Source organism: Moschus berezovskii, chromosome 16, assembly GCF_049115385.1.
Source record: "Moschus berezovskii isolate FMDL1 chromosome 16, NW_MosBer_1.0, whole genome shotgun sequence".
In the NCBI taxonomy this organism is placed as follows: Eukaryota; Metazoa; Chordata; class Mammalia; order Artiodactyla; family Moschidae; genus Moschus; species Moschus berezovskii.
This window is the reverse complement of record NC_142475.1, coordinates 80569952-80589343: the sequence shown is the minus strand read 5'-3', so window position 1 is coordinate 80589343 and position 19392 is coordinate 80569952. Positions and strand designations below refer to the sequence as shown.

Below are 19392 nucleotides of genomic sequence, written 5' to 3'. Positions count from 1 at the left end.
TTCCAGAAGAGCCATGTACCTCACAGCTCCTCAAATCTGAAGTTCACATGTGACTTAACACGTGAGTTTTCTTCCAAAGGCCCACAGTGGTCTCCAGCCTCTTGACTAATTCAGGCTTACACCACTACTGTTCTTAGTGGGGGCATTCCCCATGAGAGGGGCCGTCAGCTTTCTGCGGTCACCATTACCACCGTGTGCACTCACGTGTACACACACAGGGACACAGGCACACAGAGACACACGCACAGGAGCACACACACACAGGCACACGCACACATAGGAACATGCACACAGGCACACAGAGATACACCCACAGGAGCACACACGCACACAGGGACATGTACACAGGCACACGGATACACCCACAGGAGCACACACACACACAAGAACATGCACACAGGGACATGCACACAGGGAGAGATACACCCACAGGAGTGCACACTCACACAGGGACATGCACACAGGGACACAGAGATACACCCACAGGAGCACACATGCACACAGGAACATGCACACAGGGAGAGATACACCCACAGGAGCATGCACACGCACACACAGGAACATGCACACGGGGACACACAGGCACACACACAAGGACACACGTGCATGTATTCCTGTCCAACCGCATTCCCAACAGCGCTCTCCTAAGTCCACTGAGATCAATGAATCAACATCCCCACCGCCATGACACCGCTCACAGATGAGCCAGCCACAGGCTAGCACATGTCTCCTTCCTTGGCAACACTGACGGCCATGAACTTAATACTTGACTCGTGAACAACACCATCTTAATGGCGCAGGTACCCTTGACGAGGAAATGCACTCTAGTGACGTGGTCCGTGGGAGGGGATCCGCACACACACGGAGGGCTGCACGTGGCTTCTCGCTGGGCAGAGGGACAGCGCCCCAGCGTGTCCCCCTCCTGAGCTGTTCTCATGAGTGTCACTGCTGTCATCAAACGCGCGGTGGGGGAGAGGGGAGGCTGTGCGCCATCAGAGGGTGGGGCATGCCTCCTGGGGCTCGGAGCGGGGTCAGCGCCCTCCCCGGGAGACCGCCCACTCCCCAAACCCATGTCTTCAGTCCCCACTGCACCATCCTGGTGCATAACCTGCCCCAGCAGCTTTCTGGGGAGGCGCATGGGACACAGACCCCGTGGAGACCGGGTGCATCGGAAACACCTGCTCTTGACTCTCACTTAGTTAACAACCTGCTGACTAGGGCCCCAGCTGTAAAGTCTCCTTGCAATAACAGCTCATTAACTCAGCAGGGAATTATGCCTCTGCCTGAGAATGGCCATTGCAACAGTCAACGATTTTTGACGGTCTACCAACCAACCAACTTAAAGTTAAAAATTAAGTTTAGCAGACCAAAGTAAACTACATAATAAATATTGACCTGAAAGGTTCAGTGTGGAGGGCAGAGGGGCCAGAACATGAATGTGTGGGAAGTGAGGACTCAGCATTGTGATGGGGATTGCGGCGCTGGCCCAGTTGTAGCCAGGGGAGACCAAGGCCAGTTGCTCCCACAGCTGAGCCACGTCGCATGGAGCCTGCGAGATGAGAACAAGGGTCAGCGTCTCCTATCCACTACATCACTAACTGCTCACAGAGGAGAGGCTTTGCGCAGGAGGTTTAGACCTTCCAGGCAAAGATTGCACTTTGTTTTAATGATGCATTTTCTCAGCAGTACAGCAACCCCTTTATAAGCATTACTAAAGAAAACACACTTTCCTAAGAGGAAAAACCCATTACCATTTTGGGATTATCCACAGATGACTTCATGAGCTCTGATACGGCAAGATCCAGATTTCTCAACAGTTCAGTGTTGATCGTTTCTGAGAACAGGTTGTAGAAATACTGTCCATGAGAGAAGCTGACAATGTTCCTCTGGGCGCCTCCTGAGGATGGTGTGGATACCACGGCTGTGTCCAGAAGGAGACCCACCAGGTGCTCACACTGCAAGGAGGAGAGGGGATGGCAGTGGTCAGGACTCCCTGGGTGACAGAGAACTCTGACATGGAAAGCACAGGGGCCTGGCCTGGGAGGTTGGGGTTGGTCTGCACTGCAGATCCTCCCCAGGCTCCATTTCCCAGGTTCCATTTGGGGTCAGAACTCTTCCTGACTCCCATGTCTCCCAAAAATCCTGCTTTGACGGGAGCATCTGGAAAGATGAGGTCGTTAGACAGTAGTCTGTCTGTTCCGAGGGGACAAGGGGACAGGAGAAGGGAAGCAGTGGATGGGGACCCTCAGGTGAGGAGGTTAGACAGTAGTCTGTCTGTGCTGAGGGGGTACGGGGGCGGGCAGGAGAAGGGGTTGGTGGAGGTTGCCTGGCAGAGCCCGAGGCCATGAGCACTTGGGGCATCTGGACATGCCTCCCACACCAGCCTCTCGAGTCACCAATGGTAGGGGAGGGAAGAGCCACTGCGTCAGCACAGGGTGGCTCTGCACCCAAAGAACGTTCTCTGCCTGAGAAAGACCAAACTTCAGCTCAAGAAGAACATCATTCTACTCCTTTTATAAAAAAAAGAAAAACTCTTTTCTTATGGGAGAAAAAGTCATCTCATATAAATCAGTTATTAAAGTCCTTGTGAGGCTGAGAAAAGTGAAATGAAAGTGAAAGTTGCTCAGTCGTGTCAGACTCTCTGCAACCCTATGGACTATACAGTCCATGGAATTCTCCAGGTCAGAATACAGTAGTGGGGAGCCGAAGCCGAGAAGGTCCCCAACTAAACTCCCATCTCCAGGGACACTGCAAGTGCTGCCCGAGGTCACCAGAAGGCACATGTGCACGCGGGCACGTCTCCTACCAGTCCTCCGCACGCAAAGGCCAGCTCCAGAAGCTCACGTGCGAACCGCCGGCAGCTGGGGTCCAGGGAAGACAGGCTCAGCCCCTCATGTCCAGGGGCGATGCTTTTATAAACCAGGGAAAGAAGCTTCATGCCGAGAGAATGCTGCTCATCTGCAGACTGAAGTGAAGCAATACTGAGACACCCAGCAATGAGACACTTGAGAGGAAAACACAACCTCACTGCTTTCATCCATAAAAAGCCACGTTCACTACACTGACTACTGCCTTCCGACTCTCAGGGGCAGCTTCACTCCCCTCTGCTTCCTGCCACAAAGGGAGGACAGCAGTCAGTGCCTAGAGGTCTCAGAAGGCTGCTGAAAACATTCAGAAGTCCTTCACTGGATTTCCAGCTTACATTCACGAACTTTAGCATTCACTGCTGCTTTTACACTCCAGGCAACATTGATGTGTCTAGAGCAAATATTTCTCTAATTCCCATCTCAGCAAGCTCTGTACATAACGATGTCTTAAGAAGACTAAACATAAATAAACGAACTGTCATAATAAGCTAAGAGAAATGTAAAACAAAGCAGCACAGTTACCTGACACGGCACTACGACGTGCAGAAAGCCAGCCTTGTACAGCTGCTTACAAGCCGACACAAGAGAAGCCAGTCTGGCCCTCTTCGTGTGAGCGTCCGGGCCATACAGGTCAACAGCACACAGCTCCTCAATGCTGGCCAGGCAAGGAAAACAAAGAAAAACCAAGTGAGTGCTGGCCTCCTTACTGTAAGGACCCTGACAATCATGAGTCCTGCTGGAATGCATTTACTAGCTTGCAGGGCCCCAGCCATGGTCGCTGTCCTGGGGCCAGGCAGACCCTGGCTGACGCCACACCCACGCTGAGCACATCCGGAGCCCCACCTTTCCACTGTGATCTCTTCCTGGAGGCAGGCCTCCAGCATGTCCTGGTGTGAGGACGTCCTCAGGGCCCTCAGCAGGCGCACACACACGTCGGGGAGCTGCTCCATCACCCGCACATCTCCAACGTTGAAGCCCACACTCGAGGGTGCACACAATGTCCTCACCAGGAGCTTCAGGAGGTCTGCACTGCACGAGTCCTTCCCGAGGCGCTGGACAGAAACAATGGCAGCAATGGGACTCCCAGTGCCCTGGATGGCCAGGCATGCGGGGTTCCATCTGCCTGGGGAAGGGCTGGCACCCTCTCTCCACGAGGCCCAGACAACACACATTCCAGTCTCCCTGGGTCGCTCCATCTTTGGCCCGGGAGAGGCGGGCCTGGAGGTACCCCCATGACACTCTCACAGGGAGGCCTGGGCCCCCAGCCCTGGCAGAAGCAGGCCTAGAGGTGCCCTTGTGACACCCTTATGGGGTCGTCTGAGCCCTCAGCCCCAGGAGAGGCGGGCCTGGAGGTGCCCCCCATGATACCCTTATGGGGTGGTCTGAGCCCTCAGCCCCAGGAGAGGAGGGTCTGGAAGTGCCCCCGTGACACCCTCATGGGGCAGCCTGGGCCGCCAGTACTGGGAGAGGCAGGCCAGGTGCACAGTAGGCACCCAGTAGACGCCAATGGGTGGGCTGTGGGCCTCGGCCAAACACATTTACAAACTTTGGCTGATGTGCATTTCCTCAGGCAAGTGCTCGGTCACAGCATAAAACCCAAGAGCCAATAAGACATTTAGAAAATTGTCTTCTGTTCCCACATGAGAACTGAAGCCTGGTATTTTCAAGAACAGACTGCTCCCACTTAGGGACAGCTCTGGGAAAGCAGACCCGGCGGGAGGGCAGGCCCACCTTCCAGCCGTCGGGGCAGGCGCCCAGCAGCGTCGTGGAGAACTCCAGGACCCGGACGACCACCGTGCACTTGCTGTAGCTGTACCTGTCCTCCTCCTGCGGGCTGGGCCTGTCACCTGCGGTCCCCACGCCAAAGCACCTCTGTGCTGCCATGATGTCATGCAGGGCGATGCTCTCTAAGAAGAAAGACACTGCTTCCCAAAGTGAAGACTGCGTTTCAGCACCTAGAAAAAATTATAGTAAAATATCAGCATACACTTCCTTCTAAAACCACTAAGATTAACGTAAAACTGCTTCTTTAAGTATGGGCATGATATACTTTCAGTCAAATTTTTAAAGGTTCAATAAAAGTTGAATAAAATGGGCAGTTATTTCTTCTAATTTCAAAACACCACCCACCTAGAATTCAACTGCTGACCCACACAGTAAGAACACACGTATGGAAGGTTAGATCCTGCTTCTCAAACACTACTCACGTGACCATAAATTAACACAATCTTTTCGAAGGGCTATTTGCCCAATCATACTAAAAGCTTTGATAAAACGTGCACACCAATTTCTATCAAAGGTTTAAAAGTTCATATCCTTCGATCCAGCATTGAGATTTTATCCTTATGAAATAATAGTGGAATCGCAAAGATGCACTTTGAGGATGCTCATTCTAGCAATGTTTTCAATTTAAAAAAAGAAGAAACAACCTAAATGTCCTCCAAAGGGGCAGCGGGGGAGACACATCCTGGCCTTAAACGAGCGGGTCTGACTGGCTATTTCATGGAGTCAGTTTCAGACCAACTCCCAGACGGGTTTCCCACAAAACTCATGAGACGAGCAAGGTGGAAGCTGGGTGAGACCCTCTCGGGTGGAGACTTCCAGTTCTCTGTGTCATTAGATTTAAGGAAAATTAATCAAATTGCCATCTGACGGGTCACGTGAGTAATTCTGATGACAGGTCATTATGTATCCAAGTAACTGAGAGTACACGTGGTCAGAGTCACAGTCTCAAACCCCAGGTGCCCTTGAGTCCAGCAGACCAGGGGCCACCTGAGTCCTTCTAACCCTGTCACCTCTGACAGGACTGGGGGAGGACACAGTCCCCTTGGTCGGCTGTCACCACAGCTAGAGCAGACGCTCCCGATTCAATCATTTGAACAGCCCAACCTGTTGTGTGGGCAAGTCTACAGTTTGGCGCACGCAAGCGAGGACCCAGGAGAAATCCCAGACACTAAATGCAGCTGCTCTGAGCCTCAGAGCAGAGCGCACCTGGCAGCCACCGGCCGGCTGCACGTGCTCCACCCTGGGGTCGCCCCTCCCAGAGCGGCACCTGCCCGCGTGGGCCACGCAGGTCCCCAGGGGGACAGGGCCCGCTCAGCACACACATCCCACCGCCCACCATCCTCCGCAAGCACCGTCACTACCGCCTAGAACAGAAATGCTCCAGGAACAGAAAGAGCTAAGAAAACAACAGACACACCATCCAGGAGCTCGGAAGATGAGGGGGAACAGGGGTGGAGACCCAGGGAGCAGGGCGAGAGTGGTGCAGACCCCGGGGCGGGGAGACAGCGGGCCTTGCACCCTGACTGTGAGCGCAGGGAGCAGGCGGAGCTGAGAATGATACCCCAAGATCCTGTCCAGTCACATGCCCCATCTCGTTCCCAGCCTGGCTCCGGGCAGAGCTGTGGAGCTGAGCCAGGAGGCTCTACCCACCCAGGACCTCGGCAGCGCCGAGGGTGCCCGCATCCAGGAAGGTGTTGTAGCACTCCAGCGCGGCCAGCAGCGCGTCCATCCACTGCAGGGTGGCGCGCAGGCTGAAGGGGCCCTGCAGGTGGCGGAGGGTGGGCTGGGCCAGCAGGCCAGCCGGCCGGTCCCGGGCTCCTCCGCCCTCGAAGGTGCTCACGAGGAAGGGGACGCCTTCCTTCTGGACCAGGTCTCTCAGCCATGAGGAAGGGGACCTGTTGCCTTAAAAGAGAAACAGGATTCAAACACACATATCAGTCACTCTCGTGTGATTAAAATCATTTGGTAACTGCTATATGAAAATAAGAAATAGCTTCTCCCAACAATAAAGAACAAAAAAAGTCTGGTAGGTTAAAATGTAATCAGACCATAACAAGATGGGCAATATCACAATATTTCAAATACAGCTCCCCATAAAAGACTCACATAAACAAACCTACCAATGCAGTGAAATTCCAAAATGATCCAGGATAGTGTTTTTCTAACTGTGGCACTCACAGCTCACTCACTGTGCTCACAGACAAGAAGGTATTTCCACCAGAAGTAATTCTCCTCAGTTTCTTTAAACACTAGCAACCTAACTGGATACCATTTCACTACCTACAAACTTCAGACTCTTCCTCCTGCCCTCTTTCTTGAGAACCATTATTGCTTTTTTGAAGGAACAGCACAAGAGTAGTGAGGCCCTCTGAATATCCTGCCTGTCCGCCCGGCGCCATGGGGAGCGGCCCTCTGGCCTGTGTCCTTGTCCAGTGACTCACACAACATCCACCTCCTGGGGTCGCCAAGATTACGTGAACTGAAGCAGCTAATATCTGAAACAGTGCTCAGAAGAGCATCTACCACATGGCAAAGTCCAGTGTTCATTAAATAAGAGAATTAAATGATCTACTTTTTAAAAGGTATTTTTCTAGAAGGTATTAATTACTTTCTAAATTAAACAAAGAACATTAAAGTGTATTTTGTAGGCTCTGAAATCAGTGCCTTTAAAAATGTCGTCATTGTGATTCTAATGAAGTTAGAAACTGAAACAGTAATGTATTTCTGATGCAAAAGAAGAAATGCTTTTTATTGTGTCAGAAAATACCTATCACAAGCCACGTAAGAAAAGACTAGGACCATGTTTTCAGGGCTTTAGAAAGAAAAATTACGAGTCCATTATTTTCACTAAGAGACAAAGAAAACTGCAACAGTGAGTAAAGAAAAAGAAAGTATTTAAATTCTACTGGTGGCGAACATGAGAAATGAAGGGCCCAGGAAGACAGGCCGAGAGGGAAACGAGATGGGGGGTGTCTCTCGCTCCCACTCCCCCTGTGAGGCAGGGCCTGTCTCTTGCCCTTTCCACCACCGTTCCCTGGTGGAGCACAAACCTGCAGTGATCATCACGCCCCATGCAGCTGGGTGTCCACGTGCCTGGCCCCGGTGCGCAGGGCACCTCTGCAGGATGTAGGACCTTAAATATCCCTGAAGTGGGCAGAGGCCCCCTAGAGGACACATGACGAGGAGTCTGATGACAAACCCAGAGTCCCATGCTGAACACAGATCATTCTGAGAGGTAGAGCCCCGGTATTTCACGAAAGTATAGGAGGGCCTGCAGCAGGCAGCTGGGAGGAAGAGCGGCTGCGCCGATGCCAGTAGGAGGCATGGGGCCTGCAGGAAGCAGTCCCACCTCTGCCCCACCCTCCACCCCGTCCATCCACTCTGCACTGACTTCCTTGTGAGAATGGAAACATGTGAAACAAACTTCGCTAACTAATAGCATATATAAAATACTAATGTTTTTTAAATAATTCCCTAAAAATTAAAAGCACAAACATACATCTCCATTACATATGTTAAATTATAGTACAGTGGATAAATACATACTATGTGTTTACATAGTATATGTAAATATACAGCATGAATAAAATCACGATATATAGTATGTATATTATATAGCATTTAACATCACGTATTTCATAGTACTCTGGAGAAGGAAATGGCAACCCACTCCAGTATCCTTGCCTGGAAATTCCCATGAACGTAGGAGCCTACAGCCCGTGGGGTCACAAAGAGTCGGACACAGCTAAGCAACTTGTACTATATTCCACAGTATAACAAAATGCAGGACCCCTCTAACTCCCAGAACGACAGGAAGGCATCTCCCCTCTTGCTCCCCACAGTGGTCCTCCATACCACCTGCTAAACAGAACAGGGTCAGGAGCCGTGGTATGGGCGCCGCCTCACCCAGATGCACATGGCACAGCACCACTTGGGTCCAGACTCGTGCCCAGTGCACAGGAAGCCCAGGATCCCCACGCCTCAGCTACCAAACCTGGGGATGGACTAACTGGAGAGAACAAGACACTCACTCCTGAGAAACTGAGACATGATCTCAAGTCTCTAAGTATGGTTTAATGGTTCAGCACAGTAACTACTAAAAAGCTCAGGTCCACTGCTTTCCTTTAATATCACAAAGATCTGAGATCATTCAGACGTGGGAGTCTGGAATTCCTTATTCATTTACATGTCAAAATAAAACAATTACATTACTTCATTTAATAAGATTTCTAAATCTTAATTGAATATCACGTTAACTACCATGGTCATTCAACTCTTCCTTCTTTTAAGTGGAATAGAAAAGCAAAAATGTTGTAGAAGAAAAAAAAAAGATACTAAGAAATCCTAAATTTACTTCCTCTATTTCATCTAACATCAAAACAGCATTTTTCCTTCTATAACTCTTTCAGAACTCTGTAGCCATACATTATCAGCTGTCATACAAATGATCTGAAATGATTATTGAACATACTTACTTTTTGTTTGTTAGAGGCATGTTACATTTCTCTAAATGGAAAGATCACGTTTTATATAAGTACATCTCTAGACTACTGGTAAAAGACACTTATAGGGCACAATGATCGCCATACCTGGCAGCAAAGGAACAAGCTTATAGAAGAGTTCTATGGACTTGTGTCGACATTCCGTCTGGGGTCTCCCGCAGTTGGTGAAAAGCCACTGGACCACGTCCGACAGGCACAAAGATGCCACAGGTGGGAAGCCTCTGTATGGAGAACACACTGCATTCAGTATTTGCCCCAACATTCAGCATTTAGCCAACCCCAGAGTCCATAAACCATAAATTCAATTTTGCTTCCCTAATACACGTGCTTACTCCTTGGCAGGAAAGTTATGACCAACCTATATAGCATATTAAAAAGCAGAGATGTTACTTTGCCAACCAAGGTCCATCTAGTCAAGGCTATGGTTTTTCCCATGGTCATGTATGGATGTGTGAGTTGGACTGTGAAGAAAGCTGATCGCTGAAGAATTGATGCTTTTGAACTGTGGTGCTGGAGAAGACTCTTGAGAGTCCCTTGGACTGCAAGGAGATCCAACCAGTCCATTCTAAAGGAGATCAGTCCTGGGTGTTCATTGGAAGGACTGATGCTAAAGCTGAAACTGCAATACTTTGGCCACCTCATGCGACGAGTTGACTCATTGGAAAAGAGTCTGATGCTGGGAGGGACTGGGGGTGGGGAGACGGGGACGACCGAGAATGAGATGGCTGGATGGCATCACCGACTCTGTGGACATGAGTTTGAGTGAACTCCGGGAGTTGGTGATGGTCAGGGAAGCCTGGTGTGCTGTGATTCATGGGGTCACAAAGAGTCGGACATGACTGAGCGACTGAACAGAACTGAACTGAATATATGTGGAAACCTCATTAAAAGGCATTCGATTTATTTTTAATGTATTATCATTAGAATACAATCAAAATGTCACAGGTGATATAGATCCTAAATGCTCACTGCCTTTTTTATTAATTGAGGGAAAAATTAAAAAGCATTTCTTAAAGAACAGTATCAAGTATTTTCATGTTTTCTGTTAAGTGCAATTTAAAACAAAAGGGGTTACGGATCTGAAGCAGAGCTTCTCAAGTTGTGCTCCCTGGACCAGCTTCGTCAGTGTCATCTGTAAACTCGGCAGAAAGGCAAATTCTCAGCCCCCTGCAAACCTACAAAGGCCAATTCCAGGGCAGGGCCCAGCAACCCGCGCTGTCACCAGACCTCAAAGTAATCCTGCTGCTCAAGAGTGAGCATAAGCAACCTGGAGGGATGCCATGCCCAGGGTCGGGGTCAGGGAGAAACGATTTTAAAACCACAGAGGAAGAAGCAATGTTCAGTCCACAGGCTATGCCTCTGCAGAGTGTTAGCACATGCCAGGGCTCCTCAGGCCCCTGTACAGACCAGGGGGAGAGGGGGCATGGCACACCCTGACCCTGTCTGAGAATGGGACCCAGCAGGACGGAAATGGGAGTAAAACAGGAAACCACTGGGCGATGAGCCAGCCTTGGTTTTGAAGGACTTCATTTCAAAATCCTGTAACTTCATGTCTCTCAAAATCCTACTGTTCTAATATTTTGGTTCTTGCATTCCAAACCTACTCCATAGCATGTCAAGCAATTCCACATCAGAGCTGTATTTAGTGCAAACATATCTCAGCTCCAACAATGACTCTAAAAATGCATCCACCACCCCAACCAAGATTACACCTTAAATGAAGTACTTTTAAACATACAGCTTTTAAATGACTTTGGAAAACTGACTCTATACTTTTACAAATTCCTCTCAGATTCCCATGTGTTGACTGAGAATTAGTTTTATGTTGGGGGGAAAAAGAAGAGAGAGAAAGAGAAGGGAAGCAACGTCACCTACCGGGGACAGCGTCGCTTCTTGGCTTTGTTTAAGGAAATGTGCTTCTTCTCGATGATGCGCCCCAGGTGGTCGACAGCATCGCAGCACTGCTGAACCGTGCCTGCTCGCAACACACAGACACCGCCACGGAGACTCACAGCTGATCATCATCAACACGGCAGTGCTAGGCCTACTGGTCAAGCTTTGTAATTAAGCAGGTGATTTTATAAAACACGACACTGAGTGTCCACAACCAAAACCCGTGTTTAAGAAACCGCAAGTCAGCATGGTGCGCGCTCACACAGAGCGACTCACGAGCCCCGCCAGTCCGATGCAGCCTCAGTTCCGGGTGGGACATGGGACCCGCCAAGCTGGCCAGAGCCCACACACCCCCACTGCAGGCTGTCATCTCGGGGGAGCTCCCTGACCCTCCTTCTCTGCTGTAGGTTAAACCCTGTTACAGCTGATAATACAGCACTGCAGGAGAACAGAAGTAAAACGGTGAAATCATCCACAGGTATCTAGGGTGGTCAGGAAAGAGGCCTCACCTATTACCAAGAAAGCATTTTCTGTCTATACTTTTTACCTGACAGTGATTTTTGAGAGTCAAATTTCTCCTGTTGAGAAAAGTCACCTGTATATGATGTCAAGATGAAGCAATTTTAATGTAATGCTGGCAGGACTGAATTTTAGATGTTTTTACTCATTAGTAGGGCTATCGACATGGAGGACAACAGGGCTCCATGTGTCTGTTAAAAACAGGCACCTCCCTGCTGAGGGAGGGGGTCTCCACACATGAGAGCCATGTCAGAACCCTGGGAGAGACTCCCAGGCAGACTGAGTAGGGGATTGCCAAGAAGTCTTCCAGCTCGAAAACTGAGGATGATCCTGACAGCTCCAGACAGAATGTAGCCTATGTCTGGCCTAGTATTTTAAAACTATCTTGGTTATTGTCACAGCAGCTTTATCACAGTCTTGTTGGGAAAGCTATTTCCTACCTGTAGACCACAGTGAGTGAGTTCAGAGACACTGTCCTCCTCCCTGAGCTTATCAGGTCCAGCTGTATGCCCTGCACCAGCCGTGCGTTTCCACCAGCTGAGTCACCACGGCAGCTGGCTGGCTTCACTGGGGCTTCACAGTAAAACTGCCCCACCTGCCCCGGGCAGGACCCTGCATGACCACGGTCACCCTGAGTGGCCGCCAGGGGGACACGGTGAGTCTTAAGGGTGGGGGAACAGACACTTCTTGTATAAACTGGGTTAGAGGCTATGAGGGGCCCGTCCTTGCTTCACTCATCACCCTAAGCAGGAGACGAGAGAAGACAGCGCCTCACAAGGGAGTGGCCTTGGCCCCCACCCTGCGTGGACAAGCTGGCGAGCTGTGCAGGCCAGCACACATAGAAAGCCCGAACGGACCTACCCAAAGACCTCTCGTCTGTGTGTGCTAAGGCCAGGCTTTCCATGTATGTGACCAGGGCTTCAAACACAAACTGTTCCACCAGAGCCTCCTCCTCTCTGCAACAGAGAACATGAGTGTCATCTGAGAATGGGGAAACAGCCGCGACACAGGGACACAGCAGTGCTACCAGAGAGAATACACTTGAACTGAATCTGTCTTTAGAAACAGCTCAAATACTTTAAAACAGAAAACAACCTAAGCCACATCTCAAAGAAGAAAACTTGGCCAAGAACAGACCCAAGAGACACTTTTATGTGAGCACCCTCCTCCCTCTGTGGACCTGCTCACAGCACATGACCTTGAACCACTGTTCTGACCACACTCCACACATCTCAACATTACATGTAGCAGAAAAGAACTCTCTACCCATCCAAAAACAAGTCAACACCAGCAGTCATCTCTGGGCCTTTCACAGGCGTACCCACCACATGTAACAGTTACACGGACCACCACCATCTTTGGGTGATCCACCGACAGCAGACCTCCGGGGGCTCAGGGCACAGGTCAGCCTCTCCCTGGAAAATCTGTTCCTCTGACACAGGACAGGGAATGACTGTGTACACACTGCTAAGCAGAGGCACGAGGTCTCATGGGTGTTCCAGATGTGACCAAGTGCACAGGCACCGCCCCCTCCTCTGGGAAGGGGTGTTTTCCCGGAACCACAGTGGGGACCAGAGAGAGGACGAGAGCGGGGACCAGAGTGGGGATGAGACTGAGGACCAGAGAGAGGACCACCAGGGCTAGAGGATGGGGCATCAGCACAAGCTTGTACACTGTTGTCTGGTTTGGCAGGAATATTACCCTATTTTTTTTTTTTCTAATTTGAATCCTGGAAGGGGTTCCCAGAATCCTCTTATGGTTCCACAGGCCCCTGGTCTTCCACATGCACAGCCTGTCACACACCCAGTTTTGACACTGAAAATACAGGCTCTGGGCAAAGGCATGAGCCAGGATGGAACATGGGTGTCAGAGCAGGAAGAAGAGGTTCCCCTGAAGAGCATCGTGTGGTCAAACAGCCAGAGCTGAAGTCAATCTCAGAAGGCCAGGGTGACTACAGTAGCTTTATCTTAAACAAAAGAGTAAGACAAAAACCAAATCCATTTCAAGTAGTGAGAAGAGAAAGGACAAGACAAATGATAGTCTAAAACTGTGCTCCCCAAAGAAAGATCTCCATAACGGCCCCAGAACATGCAGGAAGGAGAGTGTCCAAGCCCGTATTCATATCCTCCAACACACGACACTCACAACACAGCTCCCTCGGCATCTTCTACTCAAAGCCACTTGGAATGCGGCCCAGCAAACCCAGGTGTCTGAGAAAGACAGAAACGGCGTAAAGGAAACAAGGCCTCACCAGAACAGGGAGGGGAGGGGAGAGTCACAGATGGGGAGGGGAGCACACACAGCCAGAGGCAAGTCAGACAGGGCGGAGAGAAGGGCTGGACGTGTCTCAAAACCCAGGGGATGCTTCCAGCCTGGCTCTCCTCCAGGACTGCTTCAGCTATTCGGGGTCTCTGTGGCTCCACACATGTATTAGGATTGCTGGTCCTATTTCTGTGCAAACAGCCACCAGGATTTGGACAGAGACAGCACTAAGTCTCGTCACTTGTGTGGGCAGTATGGAAATTTTAACAATCTTAATTCTTCTAATCCATGAGCACAAAGCGGCCTTCTATCTGTTGGTGTCTTCTTCACTTTCTGCCATCAGTGTCTTACAGTCGTCAGTGTACAGGTCTTTCACCCCCTTGGTTAATTTATTCTGAGGTATTTTATTCCTTTTGATACAACTGTAAATAAGACTGCTTTCTTAATTTTACTTTCTGATTGTTCATTATGAGTACACAGAAAGGCAACATATTTGTACTGATTTTGTATTCTACAACTTTACTGAGTTTATCAGTTCTAACAGTTTTATTGGTGGAGTCTTTAGGGTCCTCTGTGCAAACTATCATGTCATCTGTGGACTTTCCTGGTGGTCCAGTGGTTCAGAATCCGAGGTTCCACTGCAGGAGGTGCAGGTCTGATCCCTGACTGCGGAACGAATATCCCACACCGTGAGGTGTGGCCATTATGTTTTAAACATTCTTATGTACAGATAGGTTTCACAACTTAAAGAACTAAAGGAAAAAAAAAATTATCAAAATACCAAGGGCATTTTTCACAGAACTAGAACAAATAATTTTAAATTTTGTATGGAAATATAAAAGACCCCAAATAGCTGAGACAATCTTGAGGAAGAGTAACAGAGCTGTGGGAGTCACACTCCCTGAGTTCAGACTATACTGTACTGTAATCAAAATGGCCTGAGACTGGCACAAAGGCAGACGGAGAGATAAACAGGACACAGTAGAGAGCCCAGGAATAAAACCACCCGGTTATGGTCAGCAAATCCATGACAAAAAAGGCACGGATGTACACGCAGAAAAGACAGGGTCTTCAACAAATGCTGTTAGGCAAACTAGACAGCCACATACAAAAAATGAAATCAGAACATTCATTCTCTAACAACATATTAAAAAAAAACCCAAAATGAATTAAATACCTATATGTAAGGTCTTTAACAGACTTTAAAGACTGCATATGTGACTGTACATGCAGTCATATGTAAGTAAGACTGCAAAACACAAAACTCCCAGAAGAAAACACAGGCAGAATACTCTTTGACATACATTGTAGCAATATTTTCTTGGATCTGTCTCCTAAAGCAAAGGAAACAAAAGCAAAAAGAAACAAATGGGGTCTAATTAAACTTAAGCTCCTGCACAGCAAAGGAAGCCATCAACAAGAAAAAATGACAACCTATGAAACAGGAGAAAACATCTGCAAATGATATGATGATAAATATGGGGTTAGTATACAAAATACACAAACAACTCAGTATCAAAAAACAGTCCATTTAAAAATAGGCAGAAGACCTCAACAGGCATTTTACCAAAGGAGACACACAGACAGCCAACAGGAACATGAAAAGATGATCAACATCATTAAGCACCTGGGAAATTCAATCAAAACCACAATGACATACCTCACACCTGTCGGATAACTATCACCACAGAGACCAGAAACAACGAGTACTGCTGAGGATGTGGAGAAAGGGCGCCCTTGGGCACTGCTGGTGGGAATGTAAACTAGTGCAGCCACCATGGAAACAGCATGGAGGTTCCTCAAAACACTAAAACTACAACTACCATGCAACCCAGCAACTCCATTCCTGGGCGTATACCTGAGAAAACCTAATTCGGTAAGATAAAAGCACCCCAATGTTCACAGCAGCACTAATCACAGTAGTTAAGACAGAAACAACCTAAGTTTCCATTGACAGATAAAAGGATGAACAAGATGGGTATATAGACAATGGACTATTACACAGCATAGAAAAGAATGTGATAATGCTATTCACAGCTGTATGGCTGGACCTAGAGAGTTTTATGCTTAGTGAAACAGATCAAGACAAATATCGCATAATATCACTTATATGGGGACTCTAAAAAATAAAACAAACATACATACGTAACAAAACAGAAACAGACTCACAGATATAAAGAACAAGCCAGTGACTACCAGAGGGAAGGAGGAGGGGCAAAACAGGGGCAGAGGAATTCGAGACACAAACTGCTACGTACAACACAGATAAGCAACTATGGTACAATGTACAGTACAGGAACATAGCCAATATTTTATCATAACCATCAATGAAGCATAACCTTTAAAGCTGAATCACACTGTACACCTAACATTTTACATCAACTCCACCTCAACTAAAAAATTAACAATGACTTCAAACTCCAGTCAATTCTCAAACGTGAACATGCCCCCACATGCAGATACAGACACCCATCAGTCCACCCACCCGTCATAACTCCATCTACCATCCAACCATCTACAATCTATCTACTTACCACCCACCTACCTCCCCCATCCATCCATCATCTCTCTTATTTTAACAACTGCTCCCTCGTCATTATCCAAGTGCCATTTCCTGAGACAAGCTATTCTGACTAAATAAGGTCTGATTATTTGTTATAAGATCCTTTAGTAATCATGTACCAATACTTAATTTTTCTTTTTTTTCCTCTGCACGATATAGCTCATGGGACCTTGGTTTCCCAACCAGGGGTCGAACCTGAGCCCTCCGTAATGGAAGCATGGAGTCCTAACCACTGGGCCACCAGGAAATCCCTTATACTACAACTAAAAGCACTGACTTCAGCTACAAATTTTACCTTTATCTATGTGCCAATACTTGGGCCACCTCATGCAATGAGTTGACTCTCTGGAAAAGACTCTGATGCTGGGAGGGATTGGGGGGCGGGAGGAGACGGGGACGACAGAGAATGAGATGGCTGGATGGCATCACCAACTCGATGGACATGAGTTTGAGTGAACTCTGGGAGTTGGTGTTGGACAGGGAGGCCTGGCGTGCTGTGATTCATGGGGTCGCAAGGAGTCAGACACGATTAAGCGACTGAACTGAACTGAACTGATGTGACTACTACCTGCCTCTCTTTTTTAAATGCAACCATCACAAAGCACTGCATCTTTGTACCTCCCACATCTGGCATGGAGCCTGGCACATGCAGTCTAACTTAGCAACCAATGCTCAACAAAGGAACAAGCCAGCATCACCACGACCTTAAGTCAGGCACTATCTTTTCCACTGACCATGAAACAGCCTCTTCCCCGGCGTCCTGTCACTCAGACCACCCCCCTTATAGCTGCTGGCAGGTGAGCTTCAGGACAAGTCCAACCATGCTCCCTGCTCCCATGACTCTGGGCCTGGCCGTGGCCTTCAGATCTTAGCTCTACAGAGAGGCCCATGGCCAGCCTCACTTCACTCGCGTCTGTCTGCACCTCAATCCCCACTGCAAGGAAGAGAAACTGTGTCTCCTCAGACCCTCGTCCATCTCTTACCGCTGCCTGCCTCTCTGACCTGGGCCAGGGCCTCTCCGTGCGGCACCAGCCTCACTCCCAGTGGAACCTGCCCACCCCGTGTCAGACTCCTTTACGTGCATCACAAGTCTCTTATGACGTCTTTTGTTGCACTTTCCAGACTGTGTATATTAAGCCTGAATGTAGTTCTCAACACTTTCTGAGCCTCTTCTTGAATGCAAACAGCATTTTAATTCATTATTTAATCCCCAGAAAACAGCGCAGTGTCCAGAATATAAGTATTCACTCAGTGCTTCATACATGATTACATGGATGCATAAACAGCGAGTCACTTCACAAAATCACTACTGGAAATGTAAGAACCTTTACACTCTTCCCAGCACGGGACTCCGGAACTCCCTGTAAATAGCATTACTCTCCCTGTGCCGCCCCGCCGCTCCGGTACCCCAGACAGGGAACTCACGCACCTGAACTCCCTGTAGATATTATTAAATGCAAGCGATGCTCCCAGTCTCTTGAAAGCATTGGGGTGAAGTGCAAAGCTGTACAGTCGCTTGAACAGTGACTTGGTGTTTACTGGACTGTTCTCCTGCTGCTGCGGCGTTGTCTGCTTAATGGACCATTTGAGGAATTCCCGAATACACTGACCACAAAAATCTCTTAAAGTGCTGTCCACAGGGTCCACAATTCCATCCTGAAACAAAGCATCAAGTGACAGCTGAGTACCCTGAACATAACTGGAGTAACTTATGGGAATGAATTTAGAGTTCAATTCAGGAACAAATAGACACTAGTCAAGGGGCTTTGCAGGAAGCCTCTAGACTCTAATAACAAATTCCTTCGACAAAATGAAACTGTCTTTTACACAGACTAAGAAGCTGAACCATTTGTAAAAAAAGAGAATATTTTAATTATATATCAACAAAGCAGTCTCTCATTCCCTGAATAAACACAATGGCTGCATCCTGAAACCTTCTGCTGCTTATTCTGCCTGTAACAGCACCTGGGATGCTTATCTATTGAGGATGAAGAAAAGACCTTGCAAGTCTCAAGGAAACTGAAATGCTACACAAAGAAAAATCTGAGGGATGTGGTTCTGAAAATATAACTTTCTGTCGGACCATGCTCCACAGTGGTATGGTCTCTGAAAGTCAAGTCAAAGTTGCTCAGTCGTGTCCAACTCTTCTCGACCCCATGGACTATGCAGTCCATGGAATTATGCAGGCCAGAATAATGGAGTGGGTAGCCATTCCCTTCTCCAGGGGATCTTCCCAACCCAGGGATTGAACCCAGGTCTCTCATGTTGCAGGAGGATTCTTCACCAGCTGAGCCACCACCGAAGCCCACGGTCTCTGAACACCTAGAAAAAACTGCCTAGGAAACTTGAGTGTTTGTTTCCCTCTTTGATCCATGAAGGAGAAGTTTCACTTGAGAAAGTACTCAGAAAATGAAATAAGAGGACTTTAACACAACTGGTTCCCGGCCATACACAAAATCTCTGATCGCAGTGCCAACCAGAGTCAAGGAGGTGATGGTCACACACAGCAGAAATGCCAGAGGCGCGGACAGGAGAGACACATGGGTGCTGGAGCCTGCACCAGCTCTCTGCTCCACAGCCAGCTCTCTCCTCCACAGCCAGCTCTCACCTCCACAGCCAGCTCTCACCTCCACAGCCAGCTCTCACCTCCACAGCCAGCTCTCTCCTCCACAGCCAGCTCTCTCCTCCACAGCCAGCTCTCTCCTCCACAGCCAGCTCTCTCCTCCACAGCCAGCTCTCACCTCCACAGCCAGCTCACATTACATTTCCATTCTCACCCTGACTTAAACTGCCTTCAGTGATCAGCTAAGATAGCGACTTTAGAAACAGCAGAATAAATCCGTCTGCTTGAAATATGCCACAACTGAAACTGAATTAACCGGATCTGTCACAGGCAGCTCCACCAGACCCTGCTGGAAGTAAACCAGAGCTGTACTGATGCCACCGTCCTAACTACAAGTGTTCATTAATGCCCACTACCCACACGTGACCTCTGGTCAGG

The 19392-nt window shown here is 48.7% G+C and overlaps 1 protein-coding gene across 3 annotated transcripts in view; it reads right to left on the bottom strand.

The window, feature by feature from the left end:
* The window catches only part of PRKDC (protein kinase, DNA-activated, catalytic subunit), a 126983-nt gene that overhangs the window by 73952 nt on the left and 33639 nt on the right, over positions 1-19392 (bottom strand). For all 3 annotated transcript variants that reach the window (XM_055432726.2, XM_055432724.2, XM_055432725.2), the window contains exons 27-36: positions 17821-18047; positions 12428-12522; positions 11030-11129; positions 9242-9375; positions 6303-6554; positions 4599-4822; positions 3711-3919; positions 3390-3522; positions 2807-2965; positions 1752-1955 (exon numbers count right to left, since the gene is read on the bottom strand). In XM_055432726.2, the coding sequence (XP_055288701.2) occupies positions 1752-1955; positions 2807-2965; positions 3390-3522; positions 3711-3919; positions 4599-4822; positions 6303-6554; positions 9242-9375; positions 11030-11129; positions 12428-12522; positions 17821-18047 (1737 nt within the window). The remainder of the gene's footprint in view (positions 1-1751; positions 1956-2806; positions 2966-3389; positions 3523-3710; positions 3920-4598; positions 4823-6302; positions 6555-9241; positions 9376-11029; positions 11130-12427; positions 12523-17820; positions 18048-19392) is intronic.